We start from the raw sequence: 27549 nt of genomic DNA, 5'->3' as shown, positions 1-27549 counted from the left end.
GGCATTTTCGGGGAGTAACGCCCGGTCCTAGCGCCAGCGACGGCAGTAAAAGTCGGGAAATAGCGCAAGGAGAAGGAGGATGTCGAAAAACACCAAAAAAACGGCCGGGAAAAAAGCGGCTGAAAGTCCGCTGGAGAGGGGAAAGGTCACCGCGGGATCAACAAAGAAAATGGAGGCTGGAGCACCAGGGGAGGCCGCAGGGCTTACGGCTGAAGAACTATCTAAGGTGATAGCTGCGGAATTCCAAAAGCAGTTGGCGCAGATTGAGAAATGTATGGAGATGGTGAGGAATGAGATGAGGGAGGTTTTGAATGTGCTGGTGGAGGAGGCGGTTTCCCCGGTGAAGACAGCGGTGGCAAGCGCAGTGGCGGAGGTGCGAGAGCAAGGGGAGGCGCTGAAGGAAGTGGCGGAGACGGTATTGCAGCACGGTCATCAACTTACCTCGATGGGGAAGGAGATGCGGAAGGTGATGGACATGAACAAGAATCTGCAAGGAAAAATGGAAGATCTGGAAAACAGATCCAGGCGACAGAATTTGAGGGTCGTGGGGCTGCCCGAAGGAGTTGAAGGACCGAAGCCGACTGAGTATTTTGCCGCGATGCTGGTAAAACTACTGGGGGAGGGGGAGGACCCCATCCGATATGAACTGGATCGGGCTCATCGGTCGTGAAGGCCTGTACCAAAGGCGAGTGAGCCTCCAAGGGCAGTGACTCTGTGCTTCCGTAGGTACAGTGTGAAGGAGAAGGTCCTGAGCTGGGCCAAGTAGAAGCGGGTGGTGCAGTGGGCTGGAGCTGGTATACGTGCATACCAGGACTTTACGGTGGAGCTGGCGAGCTGCCTTCAACCGGCTGAAGAGGGCACTGTACATTGGCAAGGTGCAGTGCGGCATTGTATATCCAGTGAAGCTGAGGGTGACTTACAAGCTCAGGGACTTTTATTTTGGAACGGCAGAAGCAGCGGCGGAGTTTGCGAAGGCAGAAGGACTGTGGCAGAACTGACAAATTGAGGAATGGACATGTGCCGATGTAACCTCATGACTTTTTTTCGTATCACTGCGCGCAGGTGTAGAGGCTAAAGGAGCCAATGTTGCATATATTTGGACAAGGGAAGGGACAGGACTTTCACTCAAAAGGAGGGCTCTTTGGGGTGTAGGTGGATATGCGGGGTTTGTGTGCTAAAATGGGATCTTTGGGCTTTCCTAGGGCCGGGCAAGGGGGAAAGGGACCCAGGCGGGGGCCTCCACGCTGGCCGGTTTAAGCCGGCCAGTGAACGGGAGTGAGGTGGGGGGGGGGGGGGGGGCTGCGGCCATCGGAGCCTGACAGAACAGGGTCCGAGTGGTCTAGCCGGGGTGGAAAGTTGGGGGAAGGGAACCGAGGTTGGGGGAGGGAACCGAGGTTGGGAGGAGGAGTTTTACAAGAGGCAGTGGATGGGAGGAGCTGGAGACTTGGGGGGGGGGGGGGGGGGGGGGGGGGGGGGTGTACAACTTTGGGGTATCATGTACGGTACTCTCTTAGAGGCTGGATGGTGTTGGTTGGGGGGGGGGGGGGGGGGGGGTGGAGAGCCGCGTAGATTAAGGGTGACTACGGGTAATCCCTGATTCCTTTTTGTCATTTGTTTATGTAAACATGCGGGTTGAGGTTTGGGGGTTGGTGGGCGGATGGGATCGTTGTTATTATGGGGATTGACATATCTTGTTGATTATTGTTTATTGTTGATGGGTGTAAATGTGGGAGAAAACGTGAAAAAGGAGAAGAAAAGAAAAAAAAAATGAAAGGCACTATATAAATAAATGATTTCCTACCAGCAAACAGTGAACATATTCTGGACCCCCAACAAGGACGGTGAAGCTTCCAAGTTGTTCTGCCAAGGCCAATAGGACTTCATCTTCATCATAAATGGTATCTACATTGATACAAGAAACCAACACAAATCAGTTTAACGATCAGTCTCACATTCCAGTGGATAGTTCCTTCGTTAGAAGAAAAATACAGAAGCAAGCACCAACAGTCTTGTACATACCAGTCAAGAATGGGAGGAGTTCACTCCTAGTTCTTTCAACTCCTAAAGCCAAGGCGATTGTTGACAGTTTCTTAATACTGTTCAGACGCAGCTGGTAAAGGACAAGTACAATTTGTGAATGTCAGTTAGGTACAGAAAGCAGTATTTGAGAATGAATTAAGAAGTAATATTTCCTACACCAAACAATATTAGACTAATAAAAATAAATTTAAAGTATTCAATTATTTTTTTTCTAATTAAGCTGCCAATTCACCTACCCTGCACATCCTTTTGGGTTGTAGGGGTGAGACCCACACAGACACGGGGAGAATGTGCAAACTCCACACGGACAGTGACCCAGGACCGGGATCACCCAGGTCCCCAGTGCCATGAGGCAGCAGTGCTAACCACTGTCCCACCATGCCGCCCTGCTAGCTTCATAATTAATACCCGTAGTGACAATTTCCATTAGATGACAGTGATCAATAAAATGGGAAGCAATTGAGAAACATGGCAGTACGCTCATCCCAAAGTAACAGTTAGGTAACTCTTGATGCAAATAAATTGGATAACTCATGGTTTGTCAGACAATATAGTGATACAATTATCCCTTTCTGTGGTATGATTTAATGGTACCTTATCCCACTGATTAGCTGCATGAATGTTGGTCATTCTAGCATGCAGGGCATCACAGTGCTCATACCCCGACATACACACTTCCAGCTCTGGTTACTGATTAGCAATAGAGAGAACCATACTGAACTCCACCCCCTCTGGCGAAGCAATTTTAACTCCTCAATCAATAGACCTAATTCAAACCAGTTAAGTCAGACCTCCCTGAATGCAAACCGCAGCTATTCACACACCTCTGTACATCAATCATAGGATTTATCATAGAATTCACAGTGCAGAAGGAGGCCATTTGGCCCATCGAGTCTGCACCAGCTCTTGGAAAGAGCACCCTACCCGAGGTCAACACCTCCACCCTATCCCCATAACCCAGTAACCCCACCCAACACTAAGGGCAATTTTGGATACAAAGGGCAATTTAGAATGGCCAATCCATCTAACCTGCACATCTTTGGACTGTGGGAGGAAACCGGAGCACCCGGAGGAAACCCACGCACACACGGGGAGGATGTGCAGACTCCGCACAGAGTGACCCAAGCCGTAATTGAACCTGGGACCCTGGAGCTGTGAAGCAATTGTGCTATCCACAATGCTACCGTGCTGCCCCTATCTTATGACTTATTAATATTCAGAGTTGGGACATTTCCAGTCCCTCCACTTTCTCTACCATCACAAAATTTTGGGACAGATCTTCCGAATTCTATTATTACTGATCCAATCATCAACTTGTGGGAATTTTTAGCTCTTTGCATCCACGCAGGAAAACTCCTAAATCACCATTTAACACAGTGGGAAATTAGTTGCTTGACTTTTTCATTCTGTAAAGGAGAGTAGAAATGCAGGATTAACACTCAAAAGTAAATCGCATAACTGCGGCGAGTGTCATCACACTGTACCGAGACAATTTCCTCAACCTAACTGGACAGCCAGTATACCAAATCACCGCCCGGTGTAACATCTTAGATAGATAGAAACTTTTGCATTCAGAACAGACCCACACATAATTAACATTTCAGAATATATCCCTAATGGGCTATTACACAACTACCAATGCAGAGCAAATACATTTGCACACATGTTCAAGTTATGAAATAAGCCCCTCAAGAGTCTCAGCACCTGCAGGGATTCCTTACAAACTATCCACTGGTGACTTGAAAAACTGCCAATTGGCTCCATTCTACGTGATACTGCCTTAAGTAGGATGCACCATGTTTGAACACGCAAAAGGGTTCAGTTACCGGAGGCTACATTATGAGGGTCGAGCATTTCAGAGCTCAAATAAGCAAACCCAAGATCAAATATTCTTTCAGTGCGGTTAAAGTAGCCTGAATGTTGTCAAACTAACTGGAGTGTGACCATTGCTTGGCATAAGATTCAACAGTAAGTACAAATGAGATGTCCAAGTATTTGCCATGTTTAATAGCCATTTACATTGGAACCAGTTCCACTAGGAGCAGCTTTCCAATACGATGTGGGTGTCTGTATTTATATTTCAGGGCAAATTCAGCAGGAATATTGGACAAGTTCACATATACTGTATTTGTGAATGCATTTTCCCTTATGCCATGAGCTCTAATGATGTTACAAGGCTGATCAAGCATGTCATAAAATTCCAGCTTCTTAGCGACACTCCAAAAACTGTAGCTGCAAAAAGCTACAGTTGGTGCAAAATCAGAAAATGTTGGAACCATTCAGGAGGTCAGTTAGGATCTGTGGAGAACAGAACGGTCAACATTTCAACAAAGCAGTCACAAACTATGTGCTTCTCCCAACTAAGCACACATTCTATTCATTTCCCAAGAGGCTCCCCATTTGGCATGGGGCAGACCAAAAGTAAATTAAATGGCTGTTTTGCTGGATTCCTTAATTCGGACTGCAAGTGCAATCCCAAAGCTCCCTGGCACTTGCCGTTTCAATTCCCCATCCCAGTCTAACTTTCTGCACTATTCAAATGCACCACAAGGCAGGATGGATGAATTAGGTGGGATTCTCCGTCCTGCGTCACGCCCCCGCCAGGAGCGGGATCCTCTGTCCCGGCAGCCGGCTAATGAGATTTCCCATTGTGGGCACCCCCACGCTGTCAGGAAATCAGTGGCCGTGAGTGCGCTGCCGAAGCGGAGAATCCAGCCCATTATCTTTCTGTTAGGTATATTTCAGTTCTCTGGGCCAATTTAGCGTGGCCAATACACCTACCCTGCACATTTTTGGGTTGTGGGGATGAGACCCACGCAAACATGGGGAGAATGTACAAACTCCAGAGTGACCCAGGGCGGGGACCAAACCCAGGTCCTCAGTACCATGAGGCAACAGTGCTAACCACTGTGCCACTATGCCGCCCGGCCTGCACCCTTGATACCAACCTTTATTATTTCTCCAGACTCTTGGGTCACTACAGCCTGTTCTACTTTGCCAGTTTAATGCTTCCATTTTCATCATCCTACTTACGCATTTTCTATGTTTTATAAATATCTTTGATTTTCAGGGTTAGTGTCATTATGGCTTCTTTTATTTCATGTTACTATATGACATCTGCAATTCAACCATTTCCCTTCCACTTGAGGTGCAATTTCTGCTTCTTTCAGATACGTTTTTTAAAAATTATTTTCCTTGGAATAGAGGAGAGTTTGAGGGGATCTAATTGAATACTCCAGGGTATGAAGGGAATTGATGAAACTCTGCCAGTTAAATTACGGTGCTGGTTTTCAAACCCTTCTAGATGGGAAATCACTAAAAATTCTTCGACACATTCCTCAGAACGAAGAGAAATGTATCCTAAGAAAACAAAACTATCAATACTGAATTTTTTTTATTTTTTTAAAAACATGCTGGTAACAAAAAGAAAACTTATAATTTGACAGCCGCATTAGGATTCACAAAAAACCTCATAGGATCCGGACACCTATACATTAGGATGAAGGGTTTCAGAATCAGCAAGCCCCAAGTCAAACTAAATTGCAAAGGAGAACGTGAAAGAAGTCAACCAGAACATTTTTCATCCAAAGTTTAAAAGGATTCTCAAGTACATTGCCCAAGGGCAGCACGGTGGCACAATGGATAGCACTGCTGCCTCATGGCGCCGAGGTCCCAGGTTCGATCCCGGCTCTGAGTCACTGTCCGTGTGGAGTTTGCACATTCTCCCGTGTTTGTGTGGGTTTCGCCCCCACAACCCAAAAATATGCAGGGTACGTGGATTGGCCACACTAAATTGCCCCTTAATTGGAAAAAATGAATTGGATACATTAAATTTAATTTTTAAAAAGTACATTGCCCAAGCAGCCCAGTGAATCGGTAAACAGATTGGTTCAAGAGATAAAAATTAATTTCTAGAGGCAGGGTCTAATCAGCAGACTGGTAGGCAGGGTTGCTCTATTAAAATAAATGATGGTTTCACTAAACTAATGGTCTTTTTCTGTTCTGGATAAGTTTTTTTTTTACAATTTGCAATTGCACAAGATAAAAATATCAGTCATAAAACTAATGATACCTCAAGAATGCTGCCAAACAAGGTAGGTTATAGTTTCGAGAGCTCCATCTCGGTACACTGAAACGCCTACCTTTTCAGCCAGTGACAGGCACAGGAGGAGTAATTAAAACACTGCTAGCTACAAACTCCTGGGAAAGAATCACTGCTACCTGCACCCAATGGTTCTGAGTTTACCCAGTGAGAACCTCAATCATGCAGACAAGGATGTTCCCTTTTTGGCATCTCACCCTTTCCCTTTTTGTGAAAGAACTGATATCAACTTGGGGCAGCAATGAATTGTTCCCAAGAAGCTAGAATACCCTTAGGCCAAGGACTGGCGTGGAAGGAGGAAGAAAGCAGTTATTGTTCCCACTCCTAATAACAATCCACAAACTACTGCAGAAACTAGGAAGATGCCCACCCAGTGAGCGTCAAATCTGGTTCAGTTGTGACAACCCCATAGTTAAATGGCCCACTGTCACTTAACATAAATGTTCATATGTTGTAAATAATCACCTGGGCAAGGTAAATGCAGATTCAAACTTCAGAACAATAACGTCAAGAAATGAAAATAGGGAAGCACGGTGGCGCAGTGGGTTAGCCTCACGGCGCCGAGGTCCCAGATTCGATCCCAGCTCTGGGCCACTGTCCGCCGCGTGGAGTTTGCACAATCTCCCCGTGTTTGCATGGGTTTCGCCCCCACAACCCAAAGATGCGCAGGGTAGGTGGATTGGCCTTGCTAAATTGGCCCTTAATTGGAAAAAAAATAATTCTGTACTCTAAATATTTAAAAAAATAAATGAAAGTAAAATTATTGTTTTGAAATTTTACAGTAGCAAACTCAAGACAGCAAGATCCATTCCTCATTTATACAACTAGGAAAGCAACCACAATGATTGACTGCAGCGGAATGATTGACGGGGTGGAGGGATTGGATGAGGAAGCACAATGTACATGGGGCATGCTTAGACTGGAACAAAGATGATTTGAAGTGAGATGATCGGTGTTTAAAGGATTCTAAAATCCAAAGGACATAGATCATGACAAGTTGTCTCATCCTGCCCAGAAGACACTCTTCTTGCATGGATGAGTGCAGCTCCTACAACATTCAAGGAGCTCGACACCATCCAAGCAGCCCGCTTGATTGGCACCATGTCCAACAAACATGCACCCCCTCCACCAGTTGCGCAATAGCAGTGCGCACCATCTACAAGATGCACTGCAGCAATTCACCAAGGCTCCTTAGACAGTACTGTCCAAACCCACAAGCACTTTTATCACAAAAGACAAAGGCAGCAGCTACATGGGAACACCACCTGGAAGTGCCCCTCCAAGCCATTCACCATCCTGATTTGGAAATGTCGCCGTTCCTTCACTGTCGCTGGGACAAAATCCTGGAACATCCACCCTAACAGCACTGTGGCTGTGTCTACACCACATGATTCAGCGTTTCAAGAAGGCAACTCACCACCACTACCTCTCACGGGTAATTAGGGATGGGCAATAAATTCTGGCCTAGTCAGTGAAGCCATTTTTAAAATAGCTGCAGAACCAAAGAATAAAGCCTGCACTTAGGTGGGGTCAAGGTAAAGTCACCATAGTCCCAGATGACCATAGCCTTCGTTCCCCTTTGAGGAGGCGAGCTAACTGGTGGTGATTTAACCTGAGGATCACTACACCTCAGGTGAGGGACATGGTTGAGACGACAGGCCTTCATGAATAACCTCAGCTGGTATGGGAATTGAACCCACACTGCTGGCCTCGCTCTGCATCACGAACCAGCTTACTAGCCAAGTGAGCTAAACCGGCCAAGAACATCACAGTGAGAGAGTGGTTCATGGAAGCCAATACAGGCAATTCTGCAGCCAATTTTAGAATACAGTCGGAGTAACAAGACTAATATGTGCCAAGTGTAGGATAATGGTAATGAACAAGGGACTTTGCACCTATGGTTTTCAAAATTCTCCATCACCAGGGTCTGCCTCATGCAATGTCTGGCTTTATGGACAAATTGATAGAGACTGATTGCTATATAATTGATCAATATGCTGATAGTGATCAAGATCTTTTTCCATCTAGAAATGATCTCACATGCAGTAATTCCTTCATAAGGAATTGGTTACAGCAAGTATCCATCCAATGAAGTGAACTGTCCAATGTGGAAGCAATTTTTGAAATTTCCTCGATAAAAGATGAACCCCAATAAAAAATGGAATTATCCAAAAATTGAAGGAACAAAAATAAGTGCATTTGCTAACAATTGAATATCAGATATGAATTAAGTAAATCAGTGGATGAAACTATTTCTTTTTAATTAGAACAGGGAACAAATTTTGAAATGAGGTGTTGCCATGGAAGTCCCGAGGTAAGGTTAATTTTGGAGTTTGGATATGTTGAACAGAAGCAATTGTAAATATAACAGCCAAGGGGAAACTGTGCCTATATCAACACCATGCATGCATACCCGATGATCTTCAGCAATTAATTTTTTTAATCAATCATATCTATAGCACACGGTTATGGCATCTCTCTCATTATGATGCAGATCTACAGATCTTCTCCAGTGGGGAATGCATACAGCAAAATTGCATCATGGTAGGGGGGGTTTGGCCGATGCCAGGCAAGGCCAGGCGCAGTTGCTAGTATCCTGTTGCCATTGAGGATAGGGGGTGTTCCTTTCTGGGAGCCCTGTGGGGGGTGTCAAGAGAGGTTATGTCTGGTCACTGGGGTACAGGGAGGTTTGGCGAAGGACTGTGCACTGTGTTTGGCATACATTCTGTCGCGTCCCCATCCCCTACCTCTCTCCTTAGAGTGGGTGTGATGCCCTTCTATTGACTGAGCGACTGGCTTTCTTCCTCAAACGTGTGTCAAGCTGCCTGAGAGATTTGGATCTGATTCATAGATATCCGAGAGATTAATCCTGATGATTCTTTTTCTTTCTTCCTTTTTTCTTCTCTTTTGGGAGGCCTTGGAGGTCATATCATAGATACAGAGAAGTTGGAGCAGGAGGAGGCCTTTTGGCCCATCAAGCCTGCTACGCCATTCATCACGATCATGGCTGATCATCCAACTCAATAGCCTAATCCTGCTTTCTCCCCATAGCCTTTGATCCCATTCTCCCCAAGTGCTATATCTAGATGCCTGTTGAATATATTCAACGTTTTAGCATCAACTACTTCCTGTGGTAATGAATTTGACAGGCCCACCACTCGTGTGAAGAAATGTCTCCTTATATCCGTCCAAAATCGTTTACCCTGAATCTCAGACTGTGACCCCTGGTTCTGGACACACCCATCATTGGTAACATCTTACCTGCATCTACCCTGTCTAGTCCCGTTAACATTTTCTAAGTCTCTATGAGATCCCTCCTCATTCTTCTGAACTCCAGCAAGAACAATCCCAACCTAGTCAATCTCTCCTCATATGACGGTCCCGCCATTCCTGGAATCGGTCTGGTAAATCTTCGCTGCACTCCCTCGAGAGCAAGAACATCCTTCCTCAGAGGAGACTAAAACTGCACACAATACTCTAGGTGTGGCCTCACCAAAGCCCTGTTTAATTGCAGCAGTGCATCCCTGCTTCTACACTCCAAAGTCATCGATTTCAGGAAGCGTAGTGGAGAACATGCCCCTGTATACATCAATGGGAACGAAGTAGAAAGGGTCGAGAGCTTCATGTTTTTAGGTGTACAGATCACCAACAGCCTGTCCTGCCCCCCCCCCCCCCCCATGCCGACACTATAGTTAAGAAAGCCCACCAACGACTCAACTTTCTCAGAAGACTAAGGAAATTTGGCATATCAGCTACGACCCTCACCAACTTCTACAGTTGCACCATAGAAAGCATTCTTGCTGCTTGTATCGCAGCTTGGTATGGAGCCTGCTCTGCCCAAGACCGCAGGAAACAACAAAAGATCGTGAATGTAGCCCAGTCCACCACGCAAACTTGCCTCCCATCCATTGACTCGATCTATAATTCCCATTGCCTCAGAAAGGTAGCCAGCATAATTAAAGCCCCCACGCACCCCGGACATACTCTCTTCCACCTTCTTCCGTCAGGAAAAAGATACCAAAGTTTGAGGTCACGTACCAACCGACTCAAGAACAGCTTCTTCCCTACTGCCATCAGACTTTTGAATGGACCTACTTCGTATTAAGTTGATCTTTTCTCTGCACCTTGCTATAACTGTAACATTATATTCTGCAGTCTCTCCTTCCTTCCCTATGTACGGTATGCATTGTTTGTACAGCATGCAAGAAACAATACTTTTCACTGTATACTAATACATAAGAACATAAGATCCAGGAACAGGAGTAGGCCATCTGGCCCCTTGAGCCTGCTCCGCCATTCAATGAGATCATGGCTGATCTTTGTGGACTCAGCTCCAGTCTCCGGCCCGTACACCATATCCCCGAATCCCTTTATTCTTTAGAAAGGTATCTATCTTTTTCTTAAAAACGTTTAAAGAAGGAGCCTTAACTGCTTCACTGGGCAAGGAATTCCAGAGATTCACAACCCTGTGGGTGTTGAAGTTCCTCCTAAACTCGGTCCTAAATCTACTTCCCCTTATTTTGAGGCTATGCCCCCTAATTCTGCTTTCCCCGACCAGTGGAAACAACCTGGCCGCATCTATCCTATCTATTCCCTTCATAATTTTATATGTTTCAATAAGATCCCCCCGCATCCTTCTAAACTCCAATGAGTACAGTCCCAGTCTACTCAACCTCTCGTCATAATCTAATCCCCTCAACTCTGGGATCAACCTAGTGAATCTCCTCTGCACTCCCTCATGTGACAATAAATCAAATCAAATCCTCTCGCAATGAAGGCCAACATACCATTAGCTTTCTTAATCGCCTGCTGCATGATTACCTTCAGCGACTGGTACACAAGGACACCCAGGTCCCGCTGCACACTCCCCTCTCCCAATTTACAACCATTCAGTAATAATCTGCCTTCCTGTTTTTGCTTCCAAAGTGAATAACCTCATACTTATCCAAATTATATTGTATTTGCCATTGATTTGCCCACTCGCCTAACCGGTCTAGATCATGACGTAGGATCCCTGCATCCTCGTCACATTTCACCCTCCCACCTAACTTGGTATTATCTGCAAACTTTGAGATGTTACATTTTGTCCCCTCATCCAAATCGTTAATATATATTGTGAACAGCTGGGGTCCCAGCACCGATCCCTGTGGTACCCCACTAGTTACTGCCTGCCAATTTGAAATGGACCCATTAATCCCTACTCTTTGTTTCGTCTCTGCCAACCAGTTTTCTATCTACCTCAAAACATTTCCCCCAATCCCATGTGCTTTAATTTTGTACAATCTCTAATGCGGGACTTTGTCAAACTCCTTTGGAAAGTCCAAATATACCACATCGGCTGGCTCCCCCTGGTCAACTGTACTGATTACATCTTCAAAGAATTCCAAAAGATTTGTCAAGCATGATTTTCCCTTCATAAATCCATGCGGACTCTGACTGATCCTGCCACTGCTTTCTAAATATTCCGCTATAAAGTCCTTGATAATGGATTCAAGCATTTTCCCCACTACCGATGTTAGGCCTACTGGTCTATAATTCCCTGATTACTCTCTACTTCCCTTTTTCAATATCGGAGTGATGCGGGTTGCCCTCCAATCTGCAGGGACAGTTCCAGAGTCTATAGAATCCCAGAAGATGACCACCAATGCATCCACTATTTCCAGATCCACCTCCTTAAGCACTCTGGGATGCAGATTCTCAAGCCCTGGGGATTTATCCACCTTCAATCCCATCAATTTTCCATCAGCCACTGGGTCTCTCTTTGTGTTTCTTACTTGAGCCACTTGAACATCAGTTTAGTGTTGGTGCATGGTGAAGTTGGATTGGTGATGTTGTCCTGGCTGGTACGGAGCAAGTCTGCTCTGGGTACTCCTCCTGTGGCGGTGATCGCCTTGTGTTGGTCTGGGTGTTCCTCCCCTGGTTTTTGTTTTCACATACGCATGGTGCTGGGTTTTTCCTGGGTGGGCCCCATGATGTTGCCTGGGAGGAAGGAGTCAGCCCTCCCTCCCAGGGCGCTCTATTGGTGGGTGCCTTCGACTGGATTGATTATTCTGGGATATATCCAAGCCTTGTGCATTGAAGGTTATTCTGTGGTTCCCCTTGGCGACGAGTTGCCTTATTGTGGTTGAGTGGCGCATTCCCTTTTTACTGATAGATGCTTAATGCGTACCACGGTGAGTCAGGGCCTGGACTTGGTCCTGAGTTCTTGTTATCCGGTGGGTCAGCTTTGGTAGCTCTAGTCTTTTCCTCCTTCATCTTTATCTACAGAAGACCCTGGGTTTGAGAATAACTTGGATTTGTTGCTGCCGGTCCTCTCTTTACGATTATATGAATCTGCTCAGGGCCTGGATTATAAAACTGGATTACGGGCAGCACGGTAGCATTGTGGATAGCACAATTGCTTCACAGCTCCAGGGTCCCAGGTTCGATTCCGGCTTGGGTCACTGTCTGTGCGGAGTCTGCACATCCTCCCCGTGTGTGCGTGGGTTTCCTCCGGGTGCTCCGGTTTCCTCCCACAGTCCAAAGATGTGCAGGTTAGGTGGATTGGCCATGATAAATTGCCCTTAGTGTCCAAAATTGCCCTTAGTGTTGGGTGGGGTTACTGGGTTATGGGGCTAGGGTGGAGGTGTTAACCTTGGGTAGGGTGCTCTTTCCAAGAGCTGGTGCAGACTCGATGGGCCGAATGGCCTCCTTCTGCACTGTAAATTCTATGATTCCATGAAAACCATAAGAACCAGGAGTAGGCCATCTGGCCCCTCGAGCCTGCTCCGCCATACAATGAGATCATGGCTGATCTTTTGTGGACTCAGCTCCACTTTACGGCCCGAACACCATAACCCTTAATCCCTTTATTCTTCAAAAAACTATCTATCTTTATCTTAAAAACATTTAATGAAGGAGCCTCTACTGCTTCACTGGGCAAGGAATTCCATAGATTCACAACCCTTTGGGTGAAGAAGTTCCTCCTAAACTCAGTGGTAAATCTACTTCCCCTTATTTTGAGGGTATGCCCCCTAGTTCTGCTTTCACCCGCCAGTGGAAACAACCTGCCCGCATATATCCTATCTATTCCCTTCATAATTTGATATGTTTCTATAAGATCCCCCCTTCATCCTTCTAAATTCCAACGAGTACAGTCCCAGTCTACGCAAACTCTCCTCGTAATCCAACCCCCTCAGCTCTGGGATTAACCTAGTAAATCTCCTCTGCACACCCTCCAGTGCCAGTACGTCCTTTCTCAAGTAAGGAGACCAAAACTGAACACAATACTCCAGGTGTGGCCTCACTAACACCTTATTCAATTGCAGCATAACCTCCCTAGTCTTAAACTCCATCCCTCTGGCAATGAAGGACAAAATTCCATTTGCCTTCTTAATCGCCTGTAAAACAACTTTTTGCGACTCATGCACTAGCACATCCAGGTCTCACTGCACAGCAGCATGTTTTAATATTTTATCATTTAAATAATAATCCCCTTTGCTGTTATTCCTACCAAAATGGATAACCTCACATTTGTCAACATTGTATTCCATCTGCCAGACCCTAGCCCATTCACTTAACCTATCCAAATCCCTCTGCAGACTTCCAGTATCCTCTGCACTTTTTGCTTTACCACTCATCTTAGTGTCGTCTGCAAACTTGGACACATTGCCCTTGGTCCCCAACTCCAAATCATCTATACAAATTGTGAACAATTGTGGGCCCAACACTGATCCCTGAGGGACACCACTAGCTACTGATTGCCAACCAGAGAAACACGCATTAATCCCCACTCTTTGCTTTCTATTAATTAACCAATCCTCTATCCATGCTACTACTTTACCCTTAATGCGATGCATCTTTATATTACGCAGCAACCTTTTGTGTGGCACCTTGTCAAAGGCTTTCTGGAAATCCAGATATACATCCATTGGCTCCCCGTTGTCTACCACACTGGGAATGTCCTCAAAAAATTTCACTAAATTAGTTAAGTATGACCTGCCCTTTATGAACCCATGCTGCGTCTGGTTAGGTTGCATGGTGAGGGTGTGCATGTAATTTCCCCTTAGATATGGGATATTTTCTTTTGTTTTTGTATAGCTGGGTATGACAAATCCAGTCTTGGCTTCTGCATGGGTGTCGGTGGGCCTGATATCCGAAGGGAATAGCTGTGATGCATCATTGATGCATGTGGTGCAGCTGGGACAAGGGTGCTGGCGTGCGCCCGACCTTACTGCAGAAATTTTAACCCGACTTTTTATGATGGTTGCAGCCCTATGTGGCATGGAAGGGTGTGCACCGGTTTAGCATGCACCGGTTTAGCATGTCTTTATGATGTTATCCGATTTTTTTCTCCCCTTGGTGGGATCAGAAGAGCATCCAGTCTCGTCTAATGTTTGTACTAAGCCAATTCGTGCTCATCAATGATTTTTTTCAACTAAGGAGCAATTTAGCCTGGCCAATCCACCTACCCTGCACAACTTTGGGTTGTGGGGGTGGGACCCATGCAAACCCGGGGAGAATGTGCAAACTGTAACACATTCCAAGTTCAATGTTGTTTCAGAGAAATAAACACATGCATTTCTATCAACTCGGGTGATTCTAATTCCACGTTTCTGGTTGGGACCGCAAAAGAACAAGTTCACTTTGATCTTTGATGCTGGATATTTACATCTGAAGATCAAAGGGAAAAGCCATAGATCCAACCAGCACCAGTGTAATTAGCTGAATACATCTTTCTGCACCAAGAGCTGTGATTTTTACAAGTTATGCTACATAAATGTAATGTACAGATATTACTGATAGTGTGCCAGCCATTTGGTTACTTCAGCATCTACAAGTATTTGGATTCAAGTTCACAGACCCTCAAGGTTAGCTTGTACCACATTCAGCCAGTCAGGAAACGGAGTGAAAGAGAGAAGGAAAGGGAATCATACAACAATTTATCTTTAGATTAAGTTTCAAAATGTTGAGCAGCATCAAATTTTGAAGTTCTTAAAAATTAAAAAAGGGGTCAACCATGCTTCAGTGGTATGGTGTCATTTTGCAAATGAGATGTTTAGCAAAAGCCCTGTTTTGCCCTCACAGTTGGAAGTAAAAGATCTCATGGTATTTTTTTCAAAGAAGAGATAAGAATATAAGAACTAGGAGTAGTAGGCCATCTGGCCCGGGCCTGCTCCGCCATTCAATAAGATCATGGCTGATCTTTTTGTGTACTCTGCTGCACTTGCGCACCCACTCACCATTAACCCTTAATTCCTTTACTGTTCAAAAATCTATTTATCTTTGCCTTAAAAACATTTGAGGTAACCTCACCTGTTCACTCGGCAGGGAATTCCAGATTCACCACCCTTTGAGTGAAGACATTCCTCCACAACTCAGTCCTAAATTTGCTCCCCCTTATTTTGAGGCTATGACTCCCTAGTTCTATTTTCACCTTCCTGCTTCTATCTTATCTATTCCCTTCATAATTTTATGTTACTATCAGATCCCCCTCATTCATCTAAATTCCAATGAGTATACACAGCCTACTCAGTCTCTCCTCATATGCCAATCCTCTCAACTCCAGAATCAACCTAGTGAATCTCCTCTGCACCCCCTCCCATGCCAGTACATCCTTTCTCAAGTGAGGAGACCAAAACTGTACACAGTATTCGAGGCGTGGCCTCACCAGCACCCTATACACCTACTCCACCCCACTAACAATGAAGGACAAAATTCCATTTGCCTTCTTAATTTCCTGCTGCATCTGCAAACCAGCTTTCTGTGATTCATGCACAAGGACACCCAGGTCCCTTCTCACAGCAGCATGCTGCAATATTTTACCATTTAAATAATAGTCCATTTTGCTGTTATTGGCTCTGCAGGTCATTATCCCCGCTTCCCATTCACTAATTTGGTTGCGATCTCCCAGACACTACAGCCCAATAATAGCTACCTCACCTTGTGGGCTGCTAACACAGCAGATTCCAGGACATTCCTCCATCAATGGAAAAGGAAACCAAGATGGCAATGACCGAGATATCTAACAAATCGAAAATGAATGAAATGGCATCCCATTGGCTGTAAGTTTAGATATAACCTCAGAAAAGGAGGAAAACAGCCAAAGCTAAGATATTTACCTATTCTATTTAATGTACATATATTGACTATTTTCAAGTAAGGACACCTGATGCAAGTCCTTTGGGTTTAAAAAAAATATTCATTGTTGGGATGGCCGACTGGGGATTTATTATCCATCCCGAAATGTCAATGAGAAGGTGGTGGTGAGCTGCCTTCTTGAACCACTGAAATCCATATGATGTAGATACACCCGCAGTGCTGTTAGGGAGGGAGTTCCTTCATTTTGATCCAGCAGCAGTGAAAGAACCGCAATATATTTCCCAGTCAGGATGGTGAGTGACTTGGATGGGAACTTCCAAGTGGTGGCATTCCCATGAATCTGTTACCTTGTCCTTCTGGATAGCAGCGGTCGTGGGTTTTAGAAGGTGCTGATAAGGAAAATTGGTGAGTTCCTGCAGTGCATCTTGTAGATGGTACAAATGGTACACACGCTGCTACTGTGACAGTGGTGGGATATGTGAATATTCATGGGATGCTTGGTCTTAGATGGTGTCAAGCTTTCTGAGTGTTGGGGTTGCACTCATTCAGCACAGTTGAGATCATACCATTACACTCCTGTCTTATGCCTTGTAGATATGGATTGGCTTTGAGGTGTCAGTTCAGTTTCTGGTCAATGGTAACTCCCAGGATGTTGCCAGTGGGGGAACTGGGTAACGCCATTGAACGTCAAGGGGCCTTGGTTAAATTCTCTCTTGTTGGTGACAGTCAATACTTGGCATTATGTGGTGCAAATGTTACTTGTCACTGGTTAGCCCAAGCCTGGATATTGTATCCTTCAATTATAGTTTTCACTGCATTTAATTGGCTGGAAAGCACTTTGAAACATCCAGAGTTGTGAAAACGTATGTCCCTTATGCTGGCATTAGTCATTGGACTAATAATCCAGTGACCCAGGGTAAGACTCTGGGAACCTGGGTTCAAATCCCTTGGCAGGTGATGACATTTGAATTCAATTTTTAAAAATCTGGAATTATAAGTTTAATGACGACCATGGAACCATTGTCGATTGTCGTAAAAACATATTTGATGCACTAATGTCCTTTAGGGAAGGAAATCTGCTGTCCTTACCTGGTCTGGCTTACATGTGACTCCAGACCCACATCAATGCCCTCTGTAGTGACACTCAGTTTCAAGGGCAACTATGGATGGCCGAGCCAACGATGCCCTAATCCAGTGAATGAAAAGACTGGAGGAAGTACCAAAAGCCCTTAGTAGACAAAAATTTACATTGCAGTTCCATCACAAAATAAACCGTGCTAGCTCTCAATTTAATGATCTCCAACCTCGAGCACTAAATGCAGCAAAGTACAATAACAAGTGCACTTCTACAGCCAGACTGAAATGTTTCAAAATACCAATAAGCATGGTGTGCACATTTCTGAGAAAATGGCTTAAGCAGCATTTAACTTCCAGGTTAACAAAACTATCATTCTTATACAAAGGTGACTGGAATGGTCAAGACACCTCAAAGAAGAGCTCCAAGTTATTCAATCCTTGCCTTCCTAAACTAATCACTACCACACAATAACTCACTATGGAAATGTGGGAGCTCATTGATCTTCAGTAAAGCCTAGCTCTTTGCTCAAATTAGATCTGCAAAGGTTAATGGATGGTGATCTCCAAAGTAAGATGAGCCACTATCAGAGTCCGTGGATAAACAACACTGCATCATCATGAAGGCTCCTGACCCAGTTCTAAAGCTAAATGCTGCAGGATGCAACTCAATGAATCCTTCCAAAAATCACAACTCAATTCTTTCTTTTGAAAAAGACAGAAAATTCATCTAATTTTGCCAAAATCAAAAGACAATTAGGGAAGTTTATCTCCACTGTTACCCCCGCCCCATTTCTCATGTCTTTTTGACTTTCAACAACCCTTTCATCTTGTCCTCTGCTTTTTCCATTTCAGTGAATCCTGCTGGGTTTATTTTTCTATCCCGTGCAATTGTAGTTATAGATATTTTAGTTCCACAGCATTTCTTGGCCCTGATTGCTCAGTTTCCCTTCCTTGGATGTTTTTGTTCAGTTTCTGTCTTTTTAAGTCCCTGCTCAACTCAGCAACTTCTCAATTCCTCTAATCCTAAGGGAATGCTACTTATAATGTTCCAGGTTTCCTTTATATTTTCAGATTGCCTCTGAAGGCTTGTAGAGTTCTATGCACCCATCTTTATTTTAGGCTGATACAATAACATAAGGAATCTTCATTCATTGGAATAACCGATTACTGAGGGCTCTCTCTAGATCCTCATCATGTGCTCAATAAATTTGGCATGCTCCTTCAGTGCTAAAGCTGAAATGGGAGTTGCACTAGCAAGGATCCCGTATTGATTACATGTTGCAACAGTACATTTGCCACATAAATACTATTTCCCCAACTTCAAATTTATTCATGATTAATAAATTTTGGGTGCAAGGTAACGGCAATGTTCATTTTTGTCAATCACAATGACAAATGCTTCATCTACTAAGATACCGAGTCCAACAGGCTACGAAGTTCATTGGGTCTTGTATTTTCTCCACAAGACCCATCCCCTACTCTCTTGGCATTCCTCCAACTAAACTGCTGACCCCTATGTTAGTTAACATTGTAAATAGCTCCCTCGCTTCATGGACAGCAGATCCCTCCCCTCCCTTCAAATCTGCCATTATCACCCAACTCCCTGTCCTTTCCGAAGTCTTTGAAGAAATTGTCACCTCCCATTTCCATGCCCATCTTTCCACAATTTCATATTTAGTTCTCTCTAATCAATGGCCATCACAATACCATAATGGCCATTCTCAAAAACACAAATGACGTTCTCTGTGCTGTAGCTGAGGTAAATAGTCCATTTTTATCCTTCTTGACAATTCCTCCCCTTCCATTGTCCAACTGGGTGGAATTGCCTTGCCTGGTTCATTCTTTTCCACAAATTGTAGCCAGGAAATCACTTGCAACGGGTTCTCTTCCCACTACCTCACAGTTACCTCTGGAGCGCCAAGAATCCAGCTGTGGCCGCCTCCTTGTTCTCATTGACATCGAAAAATGCAATGCAGATCCAATATCCAGCTTTGGATGGTAGAAATTCTTGCTAAATATTTATTTTTATCCTGCCTCAAACCCTATTCTTTAGCTACCCATTCACTCTCTAAAGCTGAATCACGACCATTTTCAACTTTGATGTTTGGTTTGATCCTGAAATGAGCTTTTGCCCACCAGTCTGTTCCATTACGCGACTCCAATCCTGCCTCAGCTCACCTGCTGAAACCCCAATGCCTTTATTACATCTAGACTCGAATACCGCAATCTCCTCCTGGTTGGTCTCCTGTCTGCCACCCTGCACAGACTTGTATTCATTCAAAACTCGGTTGTCTGAACCTTAACTCACAATAAGTCCATCCACCCATCACTCGTGTGGTTGCTGACCTATACTGGTTTACCATTCCAGCAACATCTCAACTTTAAAATCCCCACCCTTGTTTTCAAATATCTCCATGGCCTCTTCCCTCCTCTGTGCTTCTCCAATTGGGCTCGGTCAGACTTCCTGACAATGCTCTTGAGATGCACCTTGGCTTGAAAATTTTCTGTAATGACTCTCTTCCCACCATTAATATGATACATCAAGGAACTATCCTCAGCCTCTCCTGCTTCTCATTTATTTATTTTTTAATTTAAAGTACCCAATTCTTTTTTTCCAATTAAGGGGCAATTCAGCATGGACAATCGACTATCTTGCACATCTTGGGTTGCGGGGGTGATCCCTGCCACCAACGTCATGCATAGGTTTCAGGTGAGGACAGGATTGGGTTTAACTACTGTTGAATAGTCCATTGAGTAAGCCCACAAAGTTTAGCCACTTCAGTTTAGCACCCGTTGAATCAGATCCCAAGGAAACAACCTTCTCCAAATCTAGAAATTATGGAGGTAAATTTGTTGAGAAAATCTCGAAGATTTTGACATAGAATTAATTATTTTCCATGTAAATGTAAACAATAGCCATAGAATGGGTACAGCAAAGGAGGTGGTTATTCAGCTCATGTCTGTGCCACTCTCCTCTGTAGGATCAATTTGTCTAATGTCACTTCCCCACCTCTACCCCGTAGCCTGGCAATTTTTTTCTCTTCAAATATTTGTTCTACAAACAGCAATACAATTAGGAGCAATAAAATTAGGCTCAATTATTTTAAGCTTTACATACTAGTTGAAGAAAGGATGCCAATTTGGACACCAATCTTTGAAAGAGTGAAACTCCCAGCTCTTTTTCGTTGATGTCAGAGGATCTTCAACATTTATCTGCAGACCAGGCCACACTTAATTTGAAGGACAAGCCAATAGAGAAGCCCCTCCCTAATGCAGTGAAATCAACCTAGATTAAAGCTGGTGCAAGAACAGAGAGATATTCCTGGAATTCACATATAGGTGGGTTCATATCCGTGCAGTGACAGGACATGTTGATAACGTTGCAAAAAAAGAATTAAAGTGTCCTTTGCTTAATAAATAGAGACAGAGTACAAAAGCAAAAAAAAAACAAAGAAAATTACAGCACAGGAACAAGCCCTTCGGTCCTCCAAGCCTGCACCTACCATGCTGCCCATCTGAACTAAAACCCACAACCCTTCTGGGGACCATATCCCTCTATTCCCATCCTACTCGTGTATTTGTCAAGACACCTCTTAAAAGTCACTATCTATCTGCTTCCACTACCTCCCCCAACAGCGGGTTCCAGGATACCTCCACGCTTTTTGTAAAAATACTTGCCTCGTACAGCTCCTTTAAACCTATGCCCCTAGTAATTGATTCTTTCACCCTGGGAAAAAGCTTCTGACTATCCACTCTGCCCATGCTGCTTATGATCTTGCAAACTTCTATCAGGTCACCCCTCAATCTCCGTCATTCCAGTAAGAACAAAACAAGTTTCTCCAACCTCTCCTCATAGCTAATGCCCTCCATACCAGGCAACACCCTCGTAAATCATTTCTATACCAAAGCCTCCACACACTTCTGGTAATGTGGCGACCAGAATTGAACACTATATTCCAAGTGCGGTCTAACTAAGGTTTTATAAAGCTGCAACATGACTTGCCAATTTTTAAACTCAATGCCCTGGCCGATGAAGGCTAGCATGCCTATGACTTTTTGACTATCTTCTCCACCTGCATTGTCACTTTCAGTGACCTGTGTACCTGTACACCCAGATCCCTCTGCCCATCAATACTCTTGCAGGTTCTGCCATTTACTGCATATTTCCCATCTGTATTCAAACTTTCCAAAATGCATTACCTAACATTTGTCCAGATTAAACTCCATCTGCCATCTCTCTGCCCAATTCCACCAGCTTTTATGTCATCCGGAAACTTACTAATCAAACCAGCTACATTTTCCTCCAAATCATTTATATATATTACAAACAGCAATGGTCCCAGCACTGATCCCTGAGGAACGCAACTAGTCACAGCCCGCCATTCAGAAACACACCCTTCCACTGCTATCTTCTGTCTGCTATGGCCGAGCCAGTTCTGCATCCATCTTGCCAGCTCACCTCTGATCCTCATGCGACTTCACCTTCTGTACCAGTATGCCACGAGAGGCCTTGTCAAAATCCTTACTGAAGTCCATGTAGACAACATTCACTGCCCTAACCTCATCAATCATCTTTGTCACTTCCTCAAAAAACCCGATCAAGTTAGTGAGACTTAACTTCCACTTCACAAAATCAAGTTGCCTCTCGCTAATACGTCCACTTATTTCCAAGTGGGAGTAAATCCTATCTCGAAGAATCCTCACCAATAATTTCCCTACCACTGACGGAAGGCACACTGGCCTGTAATTATCTGGATTATCCTTCCTACCCTTCTTAAATAAAGGAACTACATTGGCTATTCTCCAATCCTTTGGAACCTCCCCTGTAGCCAGTGAGGGTACAAAGGTTTCTCTCAGGGCCGCAGCAATTTCCTCCATTGCCTCTCAGTATTCTGGGGTATATGCCATCAGGACCTGGGGACTTGTCTACCTTAATGTTTTTCAAGATGCCCAATCCCTCCTCCTTTTTGATCTCAACATGACCCATACTATCTACACACCCTTGCCAGACTCATCATCCACCAAGTGCTTCTCTTTGATGAATACTGACGTCAAGTACTCATTTAAGCTATGGTAAATCTTTTAAAATAAATCACTGGTTGGGCATCAGCTGGCGTATTGTTCATTTCTGAACACCACACTTTTGGAAGGATGTCAATGCCTACCAAGGGAATGCATATTTACCAGAATCGCAACACGGATGATGGTCTTGGGTTTGTAGAGAGAGTGAATACACAGGGATTGTTCTTAGAGGGTCAACGGGACACTTAAGGTGTTCAAAACTATGAGGATTTAAGAGAGTAAATAAGGAAAAGCTATTTCCAGTGACAGGAGATGAAATAAAGAAATTTTAAATAATTGGCAAAATATCCAGAAAGGAGATCAGAATTTTTTCACACAGCGAGCTGTGATCTAGAATGCACTGTAAAGGGATGGTGGAAGGAGATGCAATACTTTCAAAAGGGAATTTAATAAACATTTGAAAATACTTGACCGGCAAAAGTCCAGAACAAGAAATGTTGTATGCATAGTCTGCACTAGTCCAGCGAATTGAAGCTCAAATTCCATCATGGCAGTTTGATAAGAAGAACAAAGAAAAATACAGCACAGGAACAGGTCCTGCGGCCCTCCAAGCCCGTGCCGACCATGCTGCCCGACTAAACTACAATCTTCTACACTTCCTGAGTCTGTATCCCTCTATTCCCATCCTATTCATGTATTTGTCAAAATGCCCCTTAAATGTCACTATCTTCCCTGCTTCCACCACCTCCTCCGGCAGCGAGTTCCAGACACCCACTACCCTGTGTAAAAAAACTTGCCTCGTACATCTACTCTAAACCTTGCCCCTCGCACCTTAAACCTATGCCCCCTAGTAATTGATCCCTCTATCCTGGGGACAAGCCTCTGACTATCCACTCTGTCTATGCCCCTCATAATTTTGTAAACCTCTATCAGGTCGCCCCTCAACCTCCGTCTTTCCAATGAGAACAAACTGAGTTTATTCAACCTCTCCTCAGCTAATGCCCTCCATACCAGGCAACATCCTCGTAAATCTCTTCTGCACCCTCTCTAATGCCTCCACATCCTTCTGGTAGTGTGGCAACCAGAATTGAACACTATACTCCAAGTGTGGCCTAACTAAGGTTCTATACAACTGCAAGAGCTCATTCCAAGAGCCAGTGCACTCGATGGGCCGAATGTCCTCCTTCTGCACTGTAAATTCTATGAAACATGACTTGCCAATTCTTATACTCAATGCCCCGGCCAATGAAGGCAAGCATGCCGTATGCCTTCTTGACTACCTTCTCCACGTGTGTTGCCCCTTTCAGTGACCTGTGGACCGGTACACCTAGATCTTTCTGACTTTCAACACTCTTGAGGGTTCTACCAATTTGAGGTCGAGGATAGTTCTATTAATATATAAATGGGATCTCTAAATTCTGTTTAAAAGCTAAAGAAAAAATCTGCAACTATAAAGTTTATAGCAGCAAGAGTAAACCATTAAGCTGCTGGATTGCAATAAAAGTCCAACCTGTTTACTAATTCAACCTTGCCCCTCGCCTGAGGTGTGGTGATCCTCAAGTCAAATCACCACCAGTCAGCTCTCCGCCTCAAAGGGGAAAGCAGCCTATGGTCATCTGGGACTTCGGCTACCTTACTTTATCTCATTGTTTATGGAAAGAAACCTGATATTCATTCCCGGGCCAGCCCAGACATGTAACCAGCCCCACACCAACATAACTGACCCTTACATTTCTGTCTCAACTGGCCTAGCAACCACTGCCAGTGGTTCAAGGGGGCAGCCCAACCTTGTCAAGGCTTCCAAGGATGGGCCAATGCCAGCACATCCCCTGAATGAATTGCAAATAGATTCCCACTTCTTGTTCGAGGAGGTGAAACGGGGGGGGGGGGGGGGGGGGTCTGCAGAAAAAAAAACCTGTGGTCCAAAACAGAGCAGAAGCCTTATTGCAATAAACAGAAAAAAGGTTTGCATCTCCACTGTTAAAATGAAGGGAGACTGTTCAGTGAGAACTCGATTGCGTGGAAAGACTGGAATCGTTTTAACACTCCCCTCCCAAACAATGAGATTTAATTCCTGCTCATAAACTTTGTCCTTAAATCATCTCACTGTGTATAAAGGAGACAGCCATTTTATCACGTCTATGTAGGCCTCCATGGTCACCTATTCAGTGTGACTGCACTACCCTGGTCACAGAATATTTTCATTTTCTCTTCCGCAATGTGCATCGTGGGTGTATGAATTGCAATCCTTCGCCGTTTGGCAGGTCATCCTTTTGGTGAATGTGGCCGAATCAGGGTGTGAGGCCCAGTGAGATGCTAACACCGGCCTCGGTTACAAGGCTACGCTACGCTACCTCCCCCTCCCCCTCCCCAAATCCTGGGACAGAGACATTCCCCTCCCCTTGCCCACCTGCACATCCTCATTCCGCAGCTCGTCTATCAAAACCGCGATCGGGTACAGAGAGTCGTCGCCATCAGCCACCTCCGCCGCCGCCATCTTAGCCCGCTTCCTGCCGGTGTATGGGGCCCACCCAGGATGACGGCAGGAGCGGAAGTCGCCGCGGCCAATGGGTCCTGGCGGCCGGCTGCGCGCGTGCGCGGTGCGCGCCGCGGGGCTGGGAGGCGCGGCGCCATGTTTGGTGCAGGCAAGGAAGCAGACTGCCTGACGGGAAGGGAACGTTTGCTTTTCAGCAGAGTTTCAGGGCTGCTTTGGTGCCAGCCGCGTAGGCCGCATATGCCAACCACTTGTGGACAATATCACACACAGTACGTCCCTGCGGCTGTTCAGAACGGGCATGGCACCCGTATCCAAACAGCCCATGCTTGCGGGACTCAATAGATTGTGGCCAACGTTAATCGGTATTCCGTGATGGGACAGCACTCACTGAACAATCCTGATTGCGCTAAGGAGGGGCAGCACGGTGGCGCAGTGGTTAGCACTGAAGCCTCACGAGGCCGAGGTCCCAGGTCCGATCCTGGCTCTGGGTCATTGTCCGTCAGGAGTTTGCACATTTTCCCCGTGTTTGTGTGGGTTTCGCCCCCACAATCCAAAGATGTGCAGGGTAGATGGATTGGCCATGTTAAATTGCCCCTTAATTGGAAAAAATGAATTGGGTACTCTGGTTGCGCTGAGATTTACACGAACAACCAATTATTGATTATCAGTCAGGCTCACAGTGTGGCTCACTTGCGCATACTGGAAGTTGATATGTCCACACACGGGACCCTCTGTCCAAACAGAAAGTGTATGTCCACTTTTGCAAGGGACAACAAAAGGAGTCCACACCGAGTTGTAGAGAAAAACAAAACTTATTTTTATTTAACACGTTAACTACATACACAGCTCTAATAGTCTTTAGTCAGTGCCTGGCTGGTGACTCCAGTTATACAAAGGCACATGACCTTAATTAAGGGTCCGCCATCCCCCTTATCGGGGGAGCTTGTATTCTGCAAGCTCCATGGGATAGTGGATCATCCTTACCCCGTATGACCCGTGCGGGTTACAACATCCACACATCGCAACTTATACAACTGAACAAAAGCTTGGGGACAGTCATTCCCTGTTTCACTTCCAAAGCTTTGACAATAAGGGTCAACCTTCCCGGTTTCAATTTAAACAAAAGCTTGGCAGTTAACTGTTCCCTGATGCATTATCCATAGCTGCACCTCCACCAATGGAGTCCACTTGTCAACCATTCTGCCATCTCTTTTCATGAAGTTTAATTTCTTGTTCCCTTTACAATTGATATTCTTGCAAATCTGTGCTGATGAGTGCAAGACTAGCATGTCTCTTTTTTCAGCACTACTTCACAAATAACATAATAATTTTGCAAAGTGGTGAGTGTAGGTATGCAGGCAATCTTGCCATTTTCTGTCTCCAACTAGGGTGGGGAACAACCCTACAATAAATGCCAATAATATAAATCAATGGTCTCCTGGAATCATTTCACTTCAGGGGTTGGAGAGGAATGGTTGAATGTATTCCCCCATAACACCATAAGACATAGGAGCAGAATTAGGCCACTCGGCCCATCGAGTCTGCTCCGCCATTCAATCATGGCTGATATTTTCTCATCCCCATTCCCCTGCCTTCTCCCCATAACCTCTGATCCCCCTTTTAATCAAGAACCTATCTATCTCTGTCTTAAAGACACTCAGTGAATTGGCCTCCACAGCCTTCGGCGGCAAAAAGTTCCACAGATTCACCACCCTCTGGCTGAAGAAATTCCTCTTCACCTCAGTTTTCAAGGATCGTCCCTTTAGTCTGAAATGGTGTCCTCTGGCTCTAGTTTTTTCTACAAGTGGATACATCCTCTCCACGTCCACTCTATCCAGGCCTCGCAGTATCTTGTAAGTTTCAATAAGATCCCCTCTCATCCTCCTAAACTCCAACGAGTACAGATCCAGAGTCCTCAAACGTTCCTCATACGACAAGTTCTTCGTTCCAGGGATCATTCTTGTGAACCTCTTCTGGACCCTTTCCAAGGCCAGCACATCCTTCCTTAGATACGGGGCTCAAGTGGGCAGCATGTGGCGCAGTGGGTTAGCCCTGTGCCTCATGGCGCTGAGGTCCCAGGTTCGATCCCGGCTCTGGGGTCACTGTCCGTGTGGAGTTTGCACATTCTCCCCGTGTTTGCGTGGGTTTCAACCCCACAACCCAAAGATGTATAGGGTAGGTGGATTGGCCACGCTAAATTGCCTCTTAATTGGAAAAAATTAATTGGGCACTCTAAATTTATAGGAACATTTTTTTTTTTTAAAACATACGGGGCCCAAAACTGCTCACAATACTCCAAATGGGGTCTGGCCAGAGCCTTATAGAGCCTCAGAAGTACATCCCTGGTCTTGTATTCTAGCCCTCTTGTCATGAATGCTAACATTGTATTTGCCTTCTTAACTGCCGACTGAACCTGCACATTAACCTTGAGAAAATCGTGAACAAGGACTCCCAAGTCCCTTTCTGCTTCTGCTTTCCGAAGCATTTCCCCATTTAGAAAATCGTCTATGCCTAAATTCCTCCTTCCAAAGTGCATAACCTCACACTTTTCCACATTGTATTTCATTTGCCACTTCATTGCCCACTCTCCTAGCTTGTTCAAGTCCTTCTGCAGCCCCCTTGCTTCCTCAACACTACCTATCCCTCTACAGATCTTTGTATCATCTGCAAACTTAGCAACAGTGCCTTCAGTACCTGCTTCCAGATCATTAATGTATATTGTAAAAAGTAG

General features: G+C 45.0%; 1 protein-coding gene across 2 annotated transcripts in view; it reads right to left on the bottom strand.

Moving 5' to 3' along the window:
• The window catches only part of LOC140398200 (serine/threonine-protein phosphatase 2A 65 kDa regulatory subunit A beta isoform), a 62429-nt gene extending 37535 nt beyond the window's left edge, over positions 1-24894 (bottom strand). For both annotated transcript variants that reach the window (XM_072486565.1, XM_072486566.1), the window contains exons 1-3: positions 24732-24894; positions 2020-2110; positions 1802-1902 (exon numbers count right to left, since the gene is read on the bottom strand). In XM_072486565.1, the coding sequence (XP_072342666.1) occupies positions 1802-1902; positions 2020-2110; positions 24732-24818 (279 nt within the window). In that variant the 5' untranslated portion in view covers positions 24819-24894. The remainder of the gene's footprint in view (positions 1-1801; positions 1903-2019; positions 2111-24731) is intronic.
• Between the last annotated feature and the right edge of the window lie 2655 nt (positions 24895-27549).

This window comes from Scyliorhinus torazame, chromosome 21, assembly GCF_047496885.1.
Source record: "Scyliorhinus torazame isolate Kashiwa2021f chromosome 21, sScyTor2.1, whole genome shotgun sequence".
NCBI classification, from domain to species: Eukaryota; Metazoa; Chordata; class Chondrichthyes; order Carcharhiniformes; family Scyliorhinidae; genus Scyliorhinus; species Scyliorhinus torazame.
This window is presented reverse-complemented; position numbering and strand designations above follow the sequence as displayed.